The sequence below is a fragment of the Platichthys flesus genome, chromosome 4 (assembly GCF_949316205.1).
Source record: "Platichthys flesus chromosome 4, fPlaFle2.1, whole genome shotgun sequence".
NCBI lineage: Eukaryota > Metazoa > Chordata > Actinopteri > Pleuronectiformes > Pleuronectidae > Platichthys > Platichthys flesus.
Window position 1 is genome coordinate 10202324 of NC_084948.1, and position 19428 is coordinate 10221751.

Sequence of the window (19428 nt, forward strand, 5' to 3'; positions counted from 1 at the left end):
TTGAAAAAAACTGAAATAATTAGACACAGCCATGGATTTATTTATTTACCAAAACAATTTGTCCATTACCTTCAAATATAATGATGGGTCAGTACACCTCTTTATCAGGGAATTAGATGATTTTGGATCTTCTTAAGTTTCCACAAGTTGATCTAGCTGCAGAGGAGATTGTCAGTGGGTGGTGGCTGCAAGAGCTTCAAATGTACTCCCTGAAACGTTGACTGAAGCAAATAGCAGAGCAGGTCATGTCTGAAAATGGCTTTACAGAGTCATTTACAGCATGGTGTGTCATGATGACGACATGAACAAGCTGATAATCATAAGCTCAAAGGTTTGGACGATGTTGAACAAAAGTAAGATCTTGTTCCCTGGTAAGAGAAAGTGCTGGATGATGTTTTTCAGTTTGTTGTGTGAAAAGTTCCTCCGAAAAGTTTCTTCCAAAAGTTACCGAAGGACATACCCTTCAACCACAGCTTCTAACGTATACAGAAGCTCCCAGTATACAACCTACAGCAAGCCTTGGTCAAGATCTATCACTATTAGATAAAGCAAGATAGTCTTCCCATCTACAAAACAATTTAAAAACTCATCCTGTGCAGGTTTGTAGGGAAACGGATCCTTCGTAGTTGATGGGTGATGACTGTACCTCCCTGTCTCTCAGAGGGCTGACCCTCACAAATGTTTGGATTCTGTAGCATTTTGAGAAATTCTAATGTAGGATCAAATGCACTTATTGAAACTTGAAAATGTTTACCCATAACAGACAAACTAACCAATCCAGATGAAAACAAAACCTCCTACCTTCATGGCAAGCATGCTTCGATCTGCAGCTTTAAGTGTAAAGTGTGGTCCCATAACCACCACTCCAGGCTTAATCCCATAATGAAATATCAATAAAGCAGCTTTTCATGTATTTCCTGAAGGACCATTTCTGGTTGTGTACGTGAAAAGACTCCTTATGTGACCCCTTGTAATATAAGATAAATAATCAAACAATGCCAGCTAGTGCGAAAACAAGTTTATTAGTAACAGTGAAAAACAGCGAACATTTGCAAACAGGAACCAGTGTGTGTGCTGGTGTGTGGTGGTGAGAGAGGAGCGGCCGAGAGAGTAGGCTAAAAACATATTAGTGCTAGTGTCAGAGTCTTACTTGCTTTCATGACAGACTTATTCAAAGAAACACATGTTCAGACTATCATCCTTCTTGGAGTCTCTGGATAGGTCGTAGACAGATTTAAGATGGGATCTGTTGGGGAGTAACAGTCGGACATGTTTGAACCTAAATTATTCTTTGTTTTGGGACCTCTGTGCTACACAATGAGTTGTCCATAATAGGCATCATGTTCAAGTGTAAGGCTGTTCATTAGTTTATATGGCATCAACCCAAGTGACTGACCAATGGATAATGCCCTTTCATAAAAGACGTGAAACTCAGAGGAAGCCCTCATTCACATCCCACTGAGGTAGCAGTGGTAAGGCACCTGGGTGAGAGGAGATTTGCCCTGAGATGTTGAAGGGTCTGAACACTGAAAAATGTGTTTCTTACATGTGATGCTAAACTGGAATAATACTATTAGCTCTGGATGAAAAACAGGAGCCATAGAAGACACATCAACTTCAAGATACAACAAGATTTCGTGAGCATTTGGCGATAAGGACCGATGCTTAAATTCTTGCAGGGACGCAAGAGACTTTATACATTATGTCCTGCCTCCTGTATGCTCTACCACTCGTCTGTATGCTTACAAAATGTCCCTGTTACATATATGAACCCGACAATCTGCTGCATTCTTCATACGTGACATTGTCTGACATTTGAGACATTTGAGTGCAGAGCTCAGAGATGATTTATGGGAATGTCTGTGTGAGAGGAGATGACATAATGTTTTCACTTAATAGTGATAAACTGAATTCATTGGGTAAGTGCAATAGACATATATTCATACCCCACATTACGCACACACACAAGCCCCCTTCCCCGACCTAAACCATCCAAACTTAATGCCTATCCCTAAGCTAAACCTCATTCTAACCCTAACTCTAAAACCAAGTCTTAACCCTCAAACAGCACATTGAGGTGTACTTCAGATCAAACATGAAGCTTCAGATAGCACCAAACATCACAGCGTGAGCATTCTGTGTCCATGTGACATTACTGGACGTATTTAGGAAACAAATGAACAGTGATTAAAGTGAGTAATTCACCTATTTTGCTTAAAAACGTTGATATTGCATGTGCAAACAATACAGCTCAGTATAAAATCATTAAGGCTGACAATTTCTTCCAACTATGATCTGTAAGATTTTTGATTGTATTATAGGATGAGTATAAAAACACCAAATATTGGTAGGCAATCGTAACAGAGCTTAATTTACAACTATCAACATGTTAAAAACAATCTAGCTCAAATGATTACATTGATACACAGGAAATAAATGCTTTAGGACTCCATATTAAATCAGAAGATGAGAAAAGGAGAAAAAACTAACTCATACATACTGCTCTCATCTCATCCAGTGTGCAATTATACTGACACCATGATTGAGCTGGAAACTTGTTCTTAATTTTCACTCTTTCAGGCACAACACATTGTTCTCCAGTGTGTCATCAGGTTGTTTGTAGGAATGTAAAAGCTGCACTTCTGTCTTGTTAAGAAAAAATGTCTGTCTTACAGGAATATGAGGCTGCAGTATATCTGCCGATCTGTGACTGGTCTGGCTGTTTGTGCAGAAGTTAAGTTCTGATGTCTGAGGTAAAACAGGGCAGTCAGAATTTTTTGCCTGTCCTGTTAGAAGCAATGTGTAAAATTAAATGAAATTCCCACATTACAGAGGTTGTTTTTCTGCGCATAGATAAAGATCAGGAAGCAACGACATCAGGGAGAGCCATTCGATTATAAAAACCTATCGCTCAGAATTGATCTTGTAGCGCAGGACAACGTAGGTGGCCAGTCGTAGGACGATGAAGAAAATGCCTAGGACGATGAAATCTATGTAGAGCTTTGCGTCTTCCACATCCAGTAACTGCAGAACCTCCTCAGGCTGTTGGAATTTACACACCTTCCCGGGACACTCCAGTTCGGAGCGGTTCATCCCATAGATAGACAGGATCACTCCTTCAAACCCATATCTGTGGGAATGAGATACAACCATTGAGGCCAATTCACAATTGCTAATCGTGCATCGTCTCTTGATTCTGAGTCAAACATATCAAAATAAATTAAACACATGACCAAGGGCTGATTTGGTTAGTGGGAGAAGATTATAAAAAAATTGGTTTAACTATAAAGATTCTCCTTAGCATAGTAAGAAGAGTAGTCCATAAGGTGAGTTAAATCAGTGGGGTTAATTCTCTTGGGAGTGTGTTAGTAGATTTAGCAATCTTGTTATTAGGTAAGAAATTTGACATGATTCTTAAAGAGAGGCCACTAAGTGTCTAAAATGCAGAGTGTTCATCATATGGATAACATGAACTTGTCTGACTCTGAATTGAATTGCTTAGCCAGATGAATCAAAAAAGGTCAAATTCAGATATAGATAATCTAGGGACCATGAATAGCCACAAACAAATTCATGAACCATCTATTGACAAAGCTTTAATGGACTGCAATCTGTGTTGATAGGAGTGTTGGAAAACTACTCAAAAATCAACCTCTGAGGGACCATGATCACAAATATTTATTTATGTGTGCAGCGGTTGGAAAAAAGTTTAAGGTTATTAAATGTTGGTTTGTTACAGGCTGTAAACAGGCCAACAGTTGAGTCACACTATCTAGATCACTTTATTGCGGGTAACATTTTAAATAATCCCTGAAATACACACAATAGGTGAGTGCAAAACTTCGGTAAGTATACAGTACTATGGATCAAACTGAATGACAAATTTGGTCTACAAACTGTGAGGGATTTTCTCGATGGACAGTTTGTTTTAAAATATAAATGATTGAGTATGCTGGGCCAACCTGGAAGTTTGTTAAAAACCCGTCTCCATTTCTATTGCTATGTTTCTTGACCCATGTTAATTCTTTTGAAGTTGCTGTATCCACACTTGCCAAAAGTGCAAATAATGACCAGATTTCTGAAAAAGTGCCATGTTGTAATAAAAAAGGATTACTGATAAATATAGTTTGATCTAGATTGACTTAGTGACCTGCATCTCCACATTTAATGCCCCACTGCCAACAAACCAAAACCCATTAAATTGTTATTTAGTCATTCATTATTAGGTGTTTTTTATTTCGCACTTCATCATGTAAATCATGTTAACCAAATATTTACCGTTTGTAATGTGAATCTGAATTGAAAATAGGACACTTTTTGCTGAGTTACAGTTACCCACCTGACATAAGACACGTAGGAGCTCCACTGCAGATACTTGGGGATTGTGTCAAAATTCACAAAGAATCCGGAGAAAAGCAGCACTGGGATTGCTGTGACAGGTCCAACAAATGTGGCTACCTGGATGCAGAGAGCATTATCTTTTTTAGATGTGTATTGTAAACCAAGAAAAACAGATGTGTACCAATGCAACCAGCCGTACCTGTAGTGAGCTGGAAGCGGCCCCAACCAGCAGCCCGAGGGATTGGGCTACCAGGGCCGTACAGATGGACAGGGCTAAGAAGAGTAGGTAGCGGGTGGCCTCAGGGGGCTGTTCCGTCATCCAGTACACTATACTGCAGTACATGATGGGGCAGATAACCTAAAATAACACTTTGATTAACCTTTGATTTAGTGAAAGAATAGTTCATCTCAATATCTTTATTTGTACACAAAAACTCGGACAGGTTTTAAACACAGGTGAGCCCACTGAGGAAAGGTGATAGACCCCTGTCACGTTGCCAGTGGCGGAGTTTGTCTTCTTGAGTGTGAGATGCTAGGTGCTGTGTGGACCGGTAAAAAGAATGACACACGTGATTGATAAATGCGTGTTTAAAAACCATTGCAGCACCGACTCAGCAGGCCTGCAATAGGGCTACAGACTAGTATGACCGCTAGCCTTGTTAGCATAGCTGTGTTGTGCTGTAGGTGGACTACATTGTATACAAATACGGTGAAACTGTGGCGTTTCTGGTTTCAGGTGACAGATGTTATTACAGAGTTCCTAAAAGGCGTCACCGCACAGAAAAAGTGGCAGAAATGAGTGTCCACAGGGGTGTCATGTTTACATCACTAATGGATGCCTGTGGCTACAGCAGAGCCATTAGAATGAATGCTGACTGTCTCCCCTTCTGAAGAAAGTGCCAAACGTTAATAGATGTTTGCGGGGTATTTTGATGACCCTGGAAACTGAAGTGAAGCCGTTGTCACAACAAAACACAGAGTGAGTTTGACTCTCAGCTGAATCACAAACAACTGATCACAGACTTGTTTTATTTCGATTGAGAGTGCAATTGCATTTACACCTGTGTTCAATGTGGTCAAAAGTGCCCCTGACCACCTCCAGTGTCGGTTTGGCCGATCTGATCGAAGTCTATCCTCCACTTGGGTGTATGAACCCCTTTACTTTCATGTGGTCAAGCTCAATTCAATTACAATTTGATTAGCAATACTTTTTTTACCATCAGGTGTAAATGTGATAAGAGATTAAATCTAGCAGAGAAGCGAGCTGTGCATTGGAAAAAAAACAACAGATAGTACCTTCAACAAACACTAGAGTGCAGTAGTGAACTATGTAGTGGTATTTTGCTGTGTGTGTGTGTGTGTGTGTGTGTGTGTGTGTGTGTGGTTTGGCAGAATGACTCAGCCCAACCCTTCAGAATCAACACTGCTAGCTCACCTGAAATGGGATATCAGCCATGGTCTTGGCAAGGTAGTAGGCTTTCAGGCTGTACCAGTAGTTAAGGTGCTCCCTCAGGAACACAGACATCTCCAGAGGAACTGAATAATGGTGTATTGAAACATGTACATTCATCTGTTTAAGATTTTGAAAGATAACAAATTTCCAAAAGGCAGGAAGTTAGACATTTCTATTCTGTTTTCATCTATATGAGTTTCAAAATAACAAAAGAAGAAAACATCCTGAAACTTACGTTGCCACCTTGTAGGGTCAGTGCTTTTGACAAGCAGCTTTTTGTGGCAGTAAAGATTCTCTCAAGGATTCTCTCAGGACTTAGAGTGGGCCATCCTCAGAAGCCTAGAGGTTTTATCCCCGGCTCCCTTTATACTGCGTTAAGTGTCTTTGGTCAAGATACTGAGCTTTGACAGCTGTGTGGCAGTGTATGAATGATGAGTAATTGAGCAGAGCATTTAGAAGCTTTGAACGAATGTGTGTGTGAATGGGTGACTGTAACTTGTACTGTAAAGAACTTTGATTGGTTTATAAGACTAGAAAAGGGCTTTATAAATACAGTCAACCCATTTTCCTCCGATGTTTGATAATGTTTGTATTAAGGGGCCGAGTTGTGCATTGTGGATTATGAGATGCCTTTATTATCATTATCCTTTTGAAGAAGCAAGAATATTTTTCATCTTTTATTTTTTCACCGATGGTGTGATGTTAACTTGAATCCATTCTTCCCTTTACCAGTGAAATGTTTCTATGACTGACCGAAGAGGTATTTTAAATTCATGAAATTTTCCTTCTCAGCCCGCAAGACTTTCTTTGAATCAAAAACAAATCATGCTTATTTTGATTTTGATTTTTTCAAGTTTCTGATGAGGAATTTGTGTTGGGGACAAAGAACAGGTTTTCCCTTTGATGACTCTTCAACAAGGTCATATTTGTGCAGATAGAACAGTGCACTACCCCTGCAGAATCTTCTAAATCTTCCTGGAGGTCTGGGAGTTTATTAATTTGCCTGTCTAGCAATCAGCAGTCCTTCCTGCTCTTCCAGATCTCAACTTGACCTCCATCATAACTTTAAAATGCCATTTCTTAATTACTTTAGGATTTGTGGAAACAGCCATCTGGAAACACTTTGTCATCTTCTTCTTGCCTTCACCTGCTTTGTGCATCAGTTACTTTAATTGTCAGGGTTTTAATAGCTGCTTGGAAGAGCACATGGCTGCCAATTGTAGGAGCAAGGTATGAAGAGACAGAATAAGTTTCCAAACTTTGTACTTAACAATGTTATACACCATTCTTGCTTAATATGTTGAAAATAATATTTCACTTTAAATTGTATGCCTATTAGAAATCAGTTCATTTTCTACTGAGTTAACTATTACACAGTAACTTTAAGTTTGACCTGGGATAACATCCAGCCCTAGATCATACTCACAGGTCAACACGGTTGGCATGAGCGCTCCAAACATGAGGAAAAGCATGGAGAAGAAGAGGAACCCAGTGTTGTTAAAGACCTTGCTGGCATCATTGCCAATGTTCAGATAGAGCAAGCCTATTAACACACCTATGGCGATGTGGGACATCAGTCTGAGGTGGGTCAAAACCTGGCAACAGATCAAATGCAGAGTAAAATAGATGACAATCTTAGACTTGGAGGGTAAAACTGCCGGACAGTTTTCACTTGATTGTAAGATCACTGTATCTGACACAGTTACACCTGTAACATGCATATTTGTGCAATAGTTTTTAAAGATGTCACCTACCTGGTCTCGACATATTGTTATGAGGGTTCTCTTGAAGAGGATACAGAACTGTGTTAGTGTGCTTGTGGAAAAAGTATGGCTCTCAATGTGTCCAGCATTCTGTAATAAAAAAAGGTAATATTATAACAGTGATTATACAACACATGAAAATGCAGTACACCACAGTATACTACAGTCAGCAGCAATATATTTCTGATCTGTTCAAAAGAGCATGTTTTGTGCTTCAAAGTTGTAGAGCCAAGGTCTGCTATGCTTGGCAAGTCCAGATACTGCTGTTAAGGCTGCAGCACCAATCTGGAGGACGATCAAGCAGAGGATTGGCGTGAGAGGATCCTGAGGTATTGCTTTTGTATCGGGGGTAGACTAAGGCTAACCTCCATTGACCTAATCTTCTGTCTGTCCAGATGGATCAATGTATGCTCACAGGAAAGACGTTTGTCTTGGTCCAGCTCAGACATGGCTACTCACGAAGAACAGGATAGGAAGAACTCCTTCTTGTTTTCTTTATTTAAAAATTGAACATGGTTACACAAAACTTGTAACTGGCAGCCAAGCTGATGGGGAATAATCACTAACAATCCATCCATCAATACTTTATGTATACTGCTTAAAGTCTGAGGGACGTGGGGGGCTGGAGCCAATCCCACATTTGGCAGGAGGCGCCGTACACCCTGGACCGGCCGCAGGGCCAACATACAGAGACAACAACCAGTCACTCTATCATTCACACCTACAGTTAATTTAGAGTCTCCAATTAACTTAATACCGTGTTGGAGGAAGCATGTCGGAGGAAGCCTTAGTACCCAAAGAAAACCCACTAAGTCCTGGGGAGAACATTCAAACTGCACACAGAATGATCCTAGCCTAACCCCGGAATTTTTTCGCCACCTCGGTGTGTTTGTACCAACAGGAATTTGGACATTATTGATTTGTTGGTGTCCAGCCCCTTGTTCTCCATTAGTGAAGTTCATGCTTATGAAGTGAAGGTCATATCATGTGCTAAGGTAGTTTACTGTTGTTATGTAGCAATCTACTATTCCCATTATCTAATATTGTACTTTGTTGGTGCATATCACCAATCTATTGAATCACCACCAAATAATTACCATACAATGAAACTGTGGAGTTACTGAAGGTCAGTAGCTCCAGGATAGCGCCTTCTTTCTCTCAGGTGATAATTCAGCCTTGGCTGCATTTTAACAGCACATTACCTATTACGCACCGTAGGGTACTTTGTGGCACAGACCGACATCCCGTTGGTACCACACTGGTTCTTCTTCTCCTCTAGTGCACACATTCCACCTTGGACTGCCTCAAACAACACAGGGTTCAAGTCTCCATACTCTCCTGATGCAATTTCAATAACTGAAGCAGAGACAAAAGCAGAAGGAAATTAACATAATGGGTGATGTGAAATCATCCTCAGCAAATACATGTGTAAATGTGGAGCGAACATACTGAAGTCTGCAGGATTGTGGTAGGTGGGACAGTAAAGGCCCAGACTCTTCAAATAGGGTATGAGGTAAGGGACTGAGCCTTTGTAGATACACTGTCCCTGACTGAGAATGTAAAGCTGTGGAATGACAAGATTGTTTAATGAACAAGTAAAAACTTTTCAAAAACTGGGACCTTTCTTTAAACTGGGATCTTTCTATAAACAGAAAAGGCCTGTGTAAATTATTATCACAGCTTCTCATATGATAAATAGCATCTGGAGGTTGAAAACATTTCCTAATTTCCCCCTTTATTGTCAGAGGCATACCTTGTCAAACATCTCAAACAGTTTGGCACTAGGTTGGTGGATGGTGCAGATGATGGTCCGTCCTCCCAGCGCCAGAGAATGCATTAGTGAGACCACCTGATAGCACGATGCACTGTCTAAGCCACTGAAGAGAGAGACATACAAACAGAAGTGACACCTTTAATGAGCAGCTGGGAAGTAATTTGAAAAGCAAAGCTCTCATTAGATATTGTTTTCATGTTTAATTCAGCAAAGGGTGCACAATCTGTGAGTCCGATTTTAAGTAGAATTACAGAACACAATTTTTCAAATGAAACAATTTAAATTTAACTCTCAGTTGGCATTGAAAAAAAAGCTTGTATCTTCCAAAGTAAAAATCCCTAAGAATGTTTTTGAAGAAAATTATGTCACAATCAAATACATTTTTGAACTTTTGGATATAAAATGCCACCAATGACATTGACCTATGACCTTCAGAATCTTATCAGTTCATCTTTGAATTCATGTAAATATCTGTGCTAAATTTGTAGGGGGTTCCCTCAAGTTCCAGAAATTATGCATTGGTTCTTAGTTCTGTGTTGGTTTATCAGTTAATCAGTTCTATAGGTAAACCACAGACCATACTTAACGACATGTCTCCACTTCCTCCCACTATCCAGAAATAAAGCCAAAATAGCCTGGATAAGAAAGCTGAGCAGTACTGATCAGGGGAAGGTCTCATCCGTCCATTATAATGTTTCAATCTGTTTTCAAAGCATCAAATAATTAATCAAAACTTGTCTGAAAAATTTGCACTTGAAGGTCCATCAGTATGATACGAACGACCTACAGTAGCTGAAACCATCTTTGAGAGTAATTGATTTGACGTGTACTTTGACATTTTAGTTAACACGGAGGAAGCTGGATTTATGACCTATTCTGCAGTCAGCCACCAGGTGGCAATCGACATAATTTGGCTTCACTTTGGGGAAGTAGTCAGTTGTTTTTGTTTATTCACAGATAGTAAGCCTATTCTAGAAAAAAAACAAGAAACATTATTGACCTGTTAAAGGCCAACACGTGGGAACTTTCAAATCTACTGTATGTGGCATTTTCAACAATTCAACTTGTGTGAAGAGCATCTTACACAGATAAAATGGAGTAAGTCCTATGTAGGACACTAGTGTCTGACTCACCTTGTGGGCTCATCAAAGAACATGACTGGAGGATTGTTGACCAGCTCAAGGGCGATGGCCAGCCGTTTACACTGACCTCCTGACAGCGAGCTGGTGCGAGTGTGAGCACAGTCAAGGAGCCCTAAGGCAGTCAGAATCTCATTGACCTGAACAGGAAGAGCAGGAAGGACAGTATGGGGTTTCATGATCTGTCAGTTTGATGAACTTTCTCTTCTATCATATATTAAAAGAAATATGTTGACCTATGACTGAAAAAAAAGTCAGACAATACACAAAGTAAACACTCGCTCTAGATTGTGCCTTTCCCATTTTTACATTCCCTGGAAGCCAGTGCAGGTGCTTTTTATAGTATTCCTATACAGACACAAAACAACCCCAAATTCATCTCTTCATGATTTGAAAAATGACTGAAAAAAGGACTGAAAAAGTATAACAACAATATACATATAATGTAAAATTTTACAGATTTGGAACCCCAGATGCTGAGGTTCAAATAGTATTTGACAAGTGCATCTGAACCTCTAGGGGCAAAAAATAATCAACACAAAAGTATAAACAAGTGCCTCTTGCGTCTACCTAAGAACACTTATAGAGCACAGTATAACCACTAAATAATTCTGTAATTATCACTAAACATGGACTTTTCATCAGTAGCAATATTGATACACAATGCCCCTTATGATGACTCAGCAAAGGGAAACAAGTTCGAGGCATGCACACAAAATAAAATAGTTTTCTCTTTTGTTAACAGCCTGCACAGTCTCGTTTAGCTGCAGGCCAAATTTCAGAAATCAGAAAGTCCAACTGAATCATTCAAAACTAAAAAGAGGACTCACAGAAAGGACTCAAGTGAGAACCTGTCGCAGGTCCAGCTTAAACGCCTTAAGTATATTTGTTTACGCCTCAAATGTGTTTGTCGTCTGCCGGATATCCTTGACGTGCTCTGTTATACAAACAGTAAGAATATATTTTTAACAATACCCTATTTGCGCCCCTTTGGTTGCTTTGCAAATTGTTATGCTTAAATGTGGATGTTATTGGATTTGCACTGCATATGCCTGTGTTCATATACAATTCTTTTTGCAATAAAATGAATAATATTTATGATTCTAGTACTGTTTGTGGATCATATAGTTTTGATTAAAGGTGTGGGTTGGCCGCACACATTTTTCAGTTTCAAATTGGGCCGCGGCATTCTTAAGTTTTGGAATGGCGGATCTAGAGGAAGTAAAACTCTTAACAAAGTTTCTGAGGTGAACCTGCGGTCGACCAAGGCAGCCCGATCAACATCCAGACTTTTAGGGTCATGTGCTGCCCCCTCCCGCTTGCAAACACGTCTTCATCTTTAGTGATCTGTAATGCCGGTGATGTTCAAAGAGCCCGTGGTAGATGTTTGACAAACGCGGGTGTGTCCTTACTGTCAACAGAAAGTGGCAATTCCTTCATATTAACTGTGATTAACTGGGAATTTGTCATAATGCGTTGGTTGTTACTCATGATTTACTGTTCAAAGAGAAGAATTATTGTTAAACATTTTTTGTCCATGTCTTTGAAGTAAGAAAATATGATTTATTTAGCTCACCAGTGCTTTTTTCACATCTTTAGTCTCATTCAGCTTCAAATTGGCCGAAACCTACAATAAAGAGAAATACAGTCACGATTGTGTTAAGCAACAGGTATTCTCTGTGAAGCACCAGCAGTAGGTTTCAGCCTTAAGACTCAACCCTTTCCTGCAGCACCTCAACACACTAACGATCATCTGTTTCACGACGAGTTCCGAAAATATAATATTATTGCCATGGGCCTGTCAGTACTGTATCAGCTCACCATCATGGCCTCCCGTGCAGTGAGATGTGGCAGCAGCATGTCCTCCTGCATGATGTAGCAGGACATTTTCCTGAATTTCCTCAGGTCCCTGGGTTTACCATTTACCATGATCTGACCCTTCATCCCCGTCTCCCTGGTTAACAGAAAGCACACACATACACAAATAATGAACTTAACAGTTGGTGACATTGAATGTACTGAAGGCAGAACTACATGGGCTCGTTGAGTAAAAACCTGATGAAACAGAATTATTAACCTGCTTTCGGGTGTTTGCAGCAGAAATGCTTTGTTTCAAATAAAGAAAAGATTACTTTTGATTTACAATAGCTGCATAGGGCAATTTTTGCTCTCTCACCTGTATCCAGCCAAAATGTTCATTAAGGTGGACTTCCCGGCCCCTGAGGGCCCCATGATACCGATCAGCTCCCTACTGCAGAACCTTCCAGACAGGCACTTCAGTAGGGCTTTACATCCTAACAACAACAGAGAGGATGCCGGTTGACATTTAACAACAACAGGAAGGAAAATAGCAAAGTATTACACCTGCGCTATGCGGTAGTAGGCAGGTCCTTGTAATCAGAGTTACAATAAAATAAACAGTGATAACCCAGGCAGTTTTAATCCAATTTAGATTTAACTTGGCAAGTTGAGTGGGACTAGGAGAGAACCAAGGTCAAGGCAGAGTAAGCCGAATGCAAACTGCAAAATGAATAGAAACTCTAAACTTTGGCCCCACTTAGTATGCAGCATTGAAGGACTGAGATACACCTCTCTATTACAAATGGGCAAAATCTGACAAAAATGTTTAGAAACACATTTATTTGTTCATCCTACCTAGTTTGTCTGCAATGACGATTTTTATAGTCAATGTTTTTCATTAAATAAATCTGAATATGCTTTAATGACTGTTCATGTGTGTGGTTTATGTAAGTTTGACTGATTCACTTAAAAAACATGTCTTTTAATCATGTTAGTGATAAGGACTAGGGATTTACTCTTGTTTTGTTGTATTCTGTTTGTCTTTGAACCACCGCACCCAACTCCATGCGGACTGTCACTCATGATGAATCACTCCCTAGTTTTAAAAACCCAGGCCTCTCAGTTCCTTTTCATGCCACTTAGAGTGTAGAACAAACAATAACATGACATTGAATATAAATGTTTCAATAATATACTTTTACATTTGGTTAATCTTTGATGGATTTGTTATTAACAGGTTGTTTTGTATTGCCTCATATTAGATTGATATGTGTCATTTATCCTGAAAACTATCCTCCTCATCAACTTTGTGGATAGATTAATAGTATAAGTGAGAATAATAATGAACTTGTCTACTTGTATTTAGTTGATGTTTTGTTATGTGATAATGAATGTTGTTATATGGTGTTATAAAAAAGGGTAGAAATGAAATTAACTATTGTGATTTTGATGTCTTGCTCATTTTTACTCCAAGATTTAATTCATACATTTGAAGGGGTTATTACTGCTGGCATTATTTAAGAAGACACCAAATACAGCAGAATCAAACCCAGAGCTGGTTTTGGTAGTATGTGTTTATATAGCTTTTTCCAAACATGCACTGAACTCCAGATAATCTCCGGGTATTCTCCAGAGGGAGATATGACGACACAAAGAGTGAGTGAGAGGCTCCGGACTTTCTCTGGAGTATCTCCAGGCAGCCCCCAAGTAAAAAGGTTGGATAATGTTTAAATTATCCGATTTGAGAGCTGAGCCGGAGACCCTACAGAGGATTCACTCCGAGCGAGTGAGTGAGAGTGTTGATGAGGTTTGAAACTATATAGAATATATTTAACCCCAGATGAGGGCAGAACGGGGAGGAAAAATACAAAACACATACACCGGTGTCGATGTACTGGATACAAAAATATGTGATCTCTGCAGCAGAATTAATACATTATGAGATTTCTTTGCTGTTTTGAATGGATCTGAGCAGAGAATCTCCTGCTGCATTGGCCTTGTCTAAAATGCAAACTCTGCAGAAAGTCTGACCCATCTTCCACAGTTCGTGTCTGAAAAACAGCAGAATATCTGGGAGCCTTGCTTTTCACCTTGTAAGGTGCCATGACCCACCGCTGAAGAGATGCATATTAATTGTTGTGATGGTTTTTATTATATAATATATTTCATTATACTATATTATAGGGTATATTTGGGTATATTATAGGGTATACTGTATGTATGTATTTATTTATTTGATTTTAATTATTTATTTCATTGTTTTGGTAACATATATAAAATATCATCATATATTTATTACTGCCTCAGTACAAACACCACATCGTTTCATCTCTCAATCAACCGACTAAAACATGGACCTGTACCATGGACTCATGCAGACCACGCTGGCACACACACACACACACACACACACACACACACAAACACACACTCACAAACACACATACCCACGCAAACACACCCTAAAAACACTAACCCTAACCCCAAAATACTCCAAAAAACTGTATTCCATCACTATATTATCATACACATCACTTTAACTGCATCATGTCTTGCCTGTATGTCTTTTCATTACGTACATATCTGTGTATCTCTTTTAAGTCACTTTCTGTTTTCACCATTTCACAAATAAAAAAAAAAGAACGGTGTTATCTGAACCTTGGTGTACTAAGGTACTTAAAAATGTAGTCATGGCTCAGAACCAAGGTGACTTGTTCACACAGGCATTACTGATGTGATCCTATCTCTTGTTGTAAGTACCTATATGGTAGTTATACTGTACAGCTCACTACCCTTACCCATTCACAAACTGATTGAAAGAGACATGATAGTATATGTGTGATACCTCTCCTCCTCCAGCATGGTCCCTCTTGGATGGTGTAGGAGAGGTCATTGAACTCCAGGTCCACCGCTGAGCGTTTGGGTAGGTGGGAGAAACGTTGGGCTTCAGTGATATCGTTTTCAACCTTCTTCAGGTGGGTCAACATGGACGGCTCCTGCTGCTGCTGAGGTTGAAGCTGGGCCAGAGGTTGGCTGTCTCTGTTAGAAATAATGGCCTCCTCCATGGGGATGCTCACAGAATCCGGTTCCAATGCCTTATTGTCCATACCTGCGCTCTGTTTGTGTACAGAAGGGTAAGAGAAAGGGTCAAAAAAACAAAAATACATTTCCGCCTCTTTTCAGTACATTGTTGACAGAACAAAACATGACATATTTAAGTTTAAGTTTTCCGTTTTAGTTGTCAGGATATGATTTGAAATATGAAACCAAAAAGAACATTGATATTGCATTTTTTTTGGGGGGGGGGGGTTCGGTCAGACTGTTCGGATTTTATAGGGAATAATTAACTTGAACAAGGAGTTTATGTTTCATTGTCAATTGTCTGCTTGACAGGATTATGCAAAAAAGTGGAAGGAATGGAATGAGAAACATTTATCAGATATGATAAGGCTGTGGATCCAGTTTTCTTTTAGTTTATTTTCTAGTTTTCCTCATTTCCACTATTGTATAAATTTAAAAAAAAAACAAATTCTTTAAAACAGGTGTATTGAAAGCCACCTCCTTATTTAGTCAGTGAGTCAGTTTGAAGATTTTATGTTGAAGATTTCTAGAAAATGTTCAAGTCACAAAACATTAGTAAGTTGAGAGGCGGTGGTCTAGTGGCAGAAACTTGGACAATGTCAGAGAAGGTCTCTGGTTCGACTCCACGGAGAGACAACAAAAGACGAACCTGGATTGATCTGTCCAAAAATCCAAGAGTCTCCCTAACCTGTCCAGTGCCCCTGAGCAAGGCACATTACTCCCCCAAAATCTGCTCCCCGAGCGCCGTACATGGTCGCTCACTGCTCTGTGTGTCCTGCACCAGATGGGTCAAAAGCAGAGGTTAAATTTCCCTACCTGCATGAGTGTGCCTTTGCATGTCTGTGCATGTGTTTGGGACTAATAAATGCATACATGCTTAATAGTGCATTTTCAGTAAAGCCTCATTGGAGATTTATATGTTTCCTGGGAAAAGGTAGTTTAGGTATGACCACCGTCAGACAAAATCCACGACCATTGTCCTGGCAGGAGTCTAAGCAGCAGAAATATGCAACCCTCCCTGTGATCGCAGGGTGATTAATGATCACTGAAATGGGGATACGTTTAATCTACTTTGTTCTGCGCTGACCACTGTAAAAATGGTTCCCAAGTCTGCGGTGGTACAGTAATTTATCCTTTTTGAGACAGAAGTCTCATTTAATCACTCATGGGGTTCATAATCTCCTTGGGGATTAAAATCCACTTTCTTTTCTACCCTTGATCTGCTTGGAGCAGGAGGGGGCTAGAGTTTCCATTTTGGGAAAAAAACTCTGCAGACTGAGGTACACTACCAAGGACGTAGCCAAGTTATTGTATGGGAAATGCCTGCTCTGTCACTCGCCTTTCAGATTACACATCCATGCAGACACATTTCACTGCTATCCTTGAGTGAGAAGCCAGAGAACACTCTTTTGAGGACGTCATGCTCCTACGAAGGAGGAAGGAAAAAGAAGAGACATGCTATGTCTGCCAAATTGTCACGAGTCAGCTGCTGTGTTCTGGAGGAGAAGGGAGGTCCATGGAGGAGGTAGAGAACTCAGTGAACTGGGATCATACCACTTCAGATTATCTACAGCACCACTGTTATATCTGACTTTAAAACTTGATGCCCCAAATACAGCTTGATTAAAGACTCATGAGACTCAAATTAAGTGCTCAGGTGGATGCAGCTTATTGGGGACATCAAAGCGATGAGAAAAAATCATGTCCCTTGTCTGAATCAACTGAATAGAACAAACGTCTACTCTGAAGATCTTGTGTAACATAGATCTCTCTATGGTGTAAAATCGGATCATCTACTTGTAGTACTTTGCCTCTGCAGAAAAAGTCTGAGAACTGCGTCCACATGTAATTATCTCTCAACAAAAATTAAACAACAACGTGATAGCCTTACTGCACGACTTGCAACAGTGGAATCAAACAATGACGCTCGGGTTTGGTGGCTGCCCCTATCCGCTTCAAGACAGTAGTTGCGTGCCGTGCTGTGAACGGATCAGATCCAGTCTACATCCCAGTCCGTCCACTCTGCATCGGCCAATCGGCTTGCTGCTCCCTCACTGCACGGGACACCTAGCCACTCAAGAAAATCCAGACTGCTTGCTTTTCTGGCTCCTAAATTGTGGAATGAGCTTCCAAGTGACATCAGTACAGCAGAAAGTCTACACATCTCTCGCCACAATCTAAAAACACATCTCTTCCGACCACAACTAAGTTAAGAAGATGTAACACTTGTGCCTTGAATATCACATGGGGAGCTGGCGCCAATCCCAGATGACATTGGGCGGGAGGTTCACTCTGGACAGACTAGGAATATTGTCTCGGTGTGTATGTAGAAGCTATGAGACAATGATATGATTTTTCTTCACAAAGTAGAAAGTCCCTTGTTGTCATCAGGTATTTAAGGGTTGTTTGATCGCCTTACTTTGATGGTTGTGCCACTATGTTGGATGTGTGGCTCTTTTGTAAATTATTTGGAAATGGACTTTACTCACCAAGTTGACTTGGTGGTGCTAACTTTGCAAACCGAAGAGCAGTCTGATTCTTTGTGGAATAGATCACACAACATATATGGTGAAAGCAAAGTGGGCAAAATTTGTTTAGAACGATTAAGAACGCCATCAATGTGCATAACATTGCTCATTTGTAGTGGTATCTCTTGAACTACTTGTTGGGCTAATCTCTCCCCACAGAAAAAGCCCAAAGTCTTGGGTGGGTTGCCACTCATGGACATAAATCCCATTAAAAAAAATTCTTCTGAATACTGACGGAATTTAGCTGGCTCTGGTTTCGCCTTCTTTGTCCCTCCGTGTTTTCAGCAGCAATGCTGCTACGCTTCAACCACGACTCCTTTATTGAGCTTTCAAGACGGCAGTGTATGACAGGGGATGACAGGTGGCGTGTGCCAGGTAGGGTCAAACCATCCTGGTATGGGGTAGACTCAGGGTTTTTCAATCAATCAATCAATCAAATTTTATTTGTATAGCCCATATTCACAAATTACAATTCATCTCATAGGGCTTTAACAGGGTGTGACATCCTCTGTCCTTAACCCTCAGCAAGAGTAAGGAAAAACTACAAAAAAACCTTTTTAACAGGGTAAAAATATGTAGAAACCTCAGAGAGAGCCACATGTGAGGGATCCCTCTCCCAGGACGGACAGAAGTGCAATAGATGCCACGTGCAGGAGAACATCATCAATAATCAAAGTCTCTAGCAGCATTGATGAAGCACAGTCCATGCTCAGCAACCATGTAGACCACGATCCACCATCCAGACCAGACGCCACTTCAGTCCTCAGTCACCGTCCACCGCCGCCCACCAGGAGGACCCATCACAAGCCACCACTGCGGTCCTGGTCCACCGCCCGTGCCCAATGCCAACGCGACACAGGGTTTAAAATAATGAAATTGAATAGTCTAGTGAATATAAAATTCCGTTTATGAACTTACCCTTATATTTTATGAAATATTTATTAAATACCTTTATTTAAAAGATTTTTGAATGGATTGCTAATTTTAAGTATATTTTTGAGAATTTTCACGTACCCCCTGAGAACCACTGGTTTGGAGGATGTCTTCAGACATGGGTGTAACAGGAGCCACATTTCTTATGTATCACTGGATCACACTTGTTGTAATCACTTGTTGTACAATGGTTAAACTAGGTGTTGTGCTAAATTTTTGAATGGCAATTTAAATTTGTGTGCACACATAATTGATCATTAATCCGCTGCTTTGATTGTCAAACGGGCAGGATTTATGTATAGCCTTTGCATTGGTTGCATTTTTTAGGTTTCCTAAGGACAGATTTTTCATTGTGGGGACACCGAGCATCTGACATCTGACATAACTTTAAACACTGTGACCTGTGTGCCAGCTACTAGTAAACCAAGTAGTGTGACTAGTGAAACAAAAGCTGATAAATTGGCGGTTTAGCTCGAGAGCAAGCAGGAACTGAAAATGCCTGTAAACATAGGAGCCATTCTTCCAAAGTTGCCATTCAATCTTAGGGAGTAATAGAAAACCATAACGAGACAACAGAGTTATAGACAATATCTACCCCACCTGCGAAACATCTATA

General features: G+C 40.2%; 1 protein-coding gene across 3 annotated transcripts; it reads right to left on the bottom strand.

Moving 5' to 3' along the window:
- Window positions 1-2904: 2904 nt before the first annotated feature.
- LOC133952027 (ATP-binding cassette sub-family G member 4-like) lies at window positions 2905-15380 on the bottom strand. 3 transcript variants are annotated; one of them, XM_062386302.1, is made up of 15 exons: window positions 15327-15377; window positions 15116-15275; window positions 12647-12764; window positions 12292-12424; window positions 12047-12097; window positions 10465-10610; window positions 9311-9434; window positions 9007-9121; window positions 8771-8913; window positions 7549-7647; window positions 7221-7389; window positions 5777-5877; window positions 4541-4699; window positions 4340-4458; window positions 2905-3130 (listed from the first exon to the last, which is right to left on the bottom strand). In XM_062386302.1, the coding sequence occupies exons 1-15, from the start codon at window positions 15375-15377 to the stop codon at window positions 2905-2907; spliced, it is 1914 nt and encodes a 637-aa protein (XP_062242286.1). The 3 variants fall into 3 exon arrangements, with proteins under 3 accessions (XP_062242286.1, XP_062242285.1, XP_062242287.1); XM_062386301.1 differs by adding an exon at window positions 8315-8343 and having other exon boundaries at window positions 8791-8913; window positions 15116-15377; XM_062386303.1 differs by having other exon boundaries at window positions 15116-15380.
- Between the last annotated feature and the right edge of the window lie 4048 nt (window positions 15381-19428).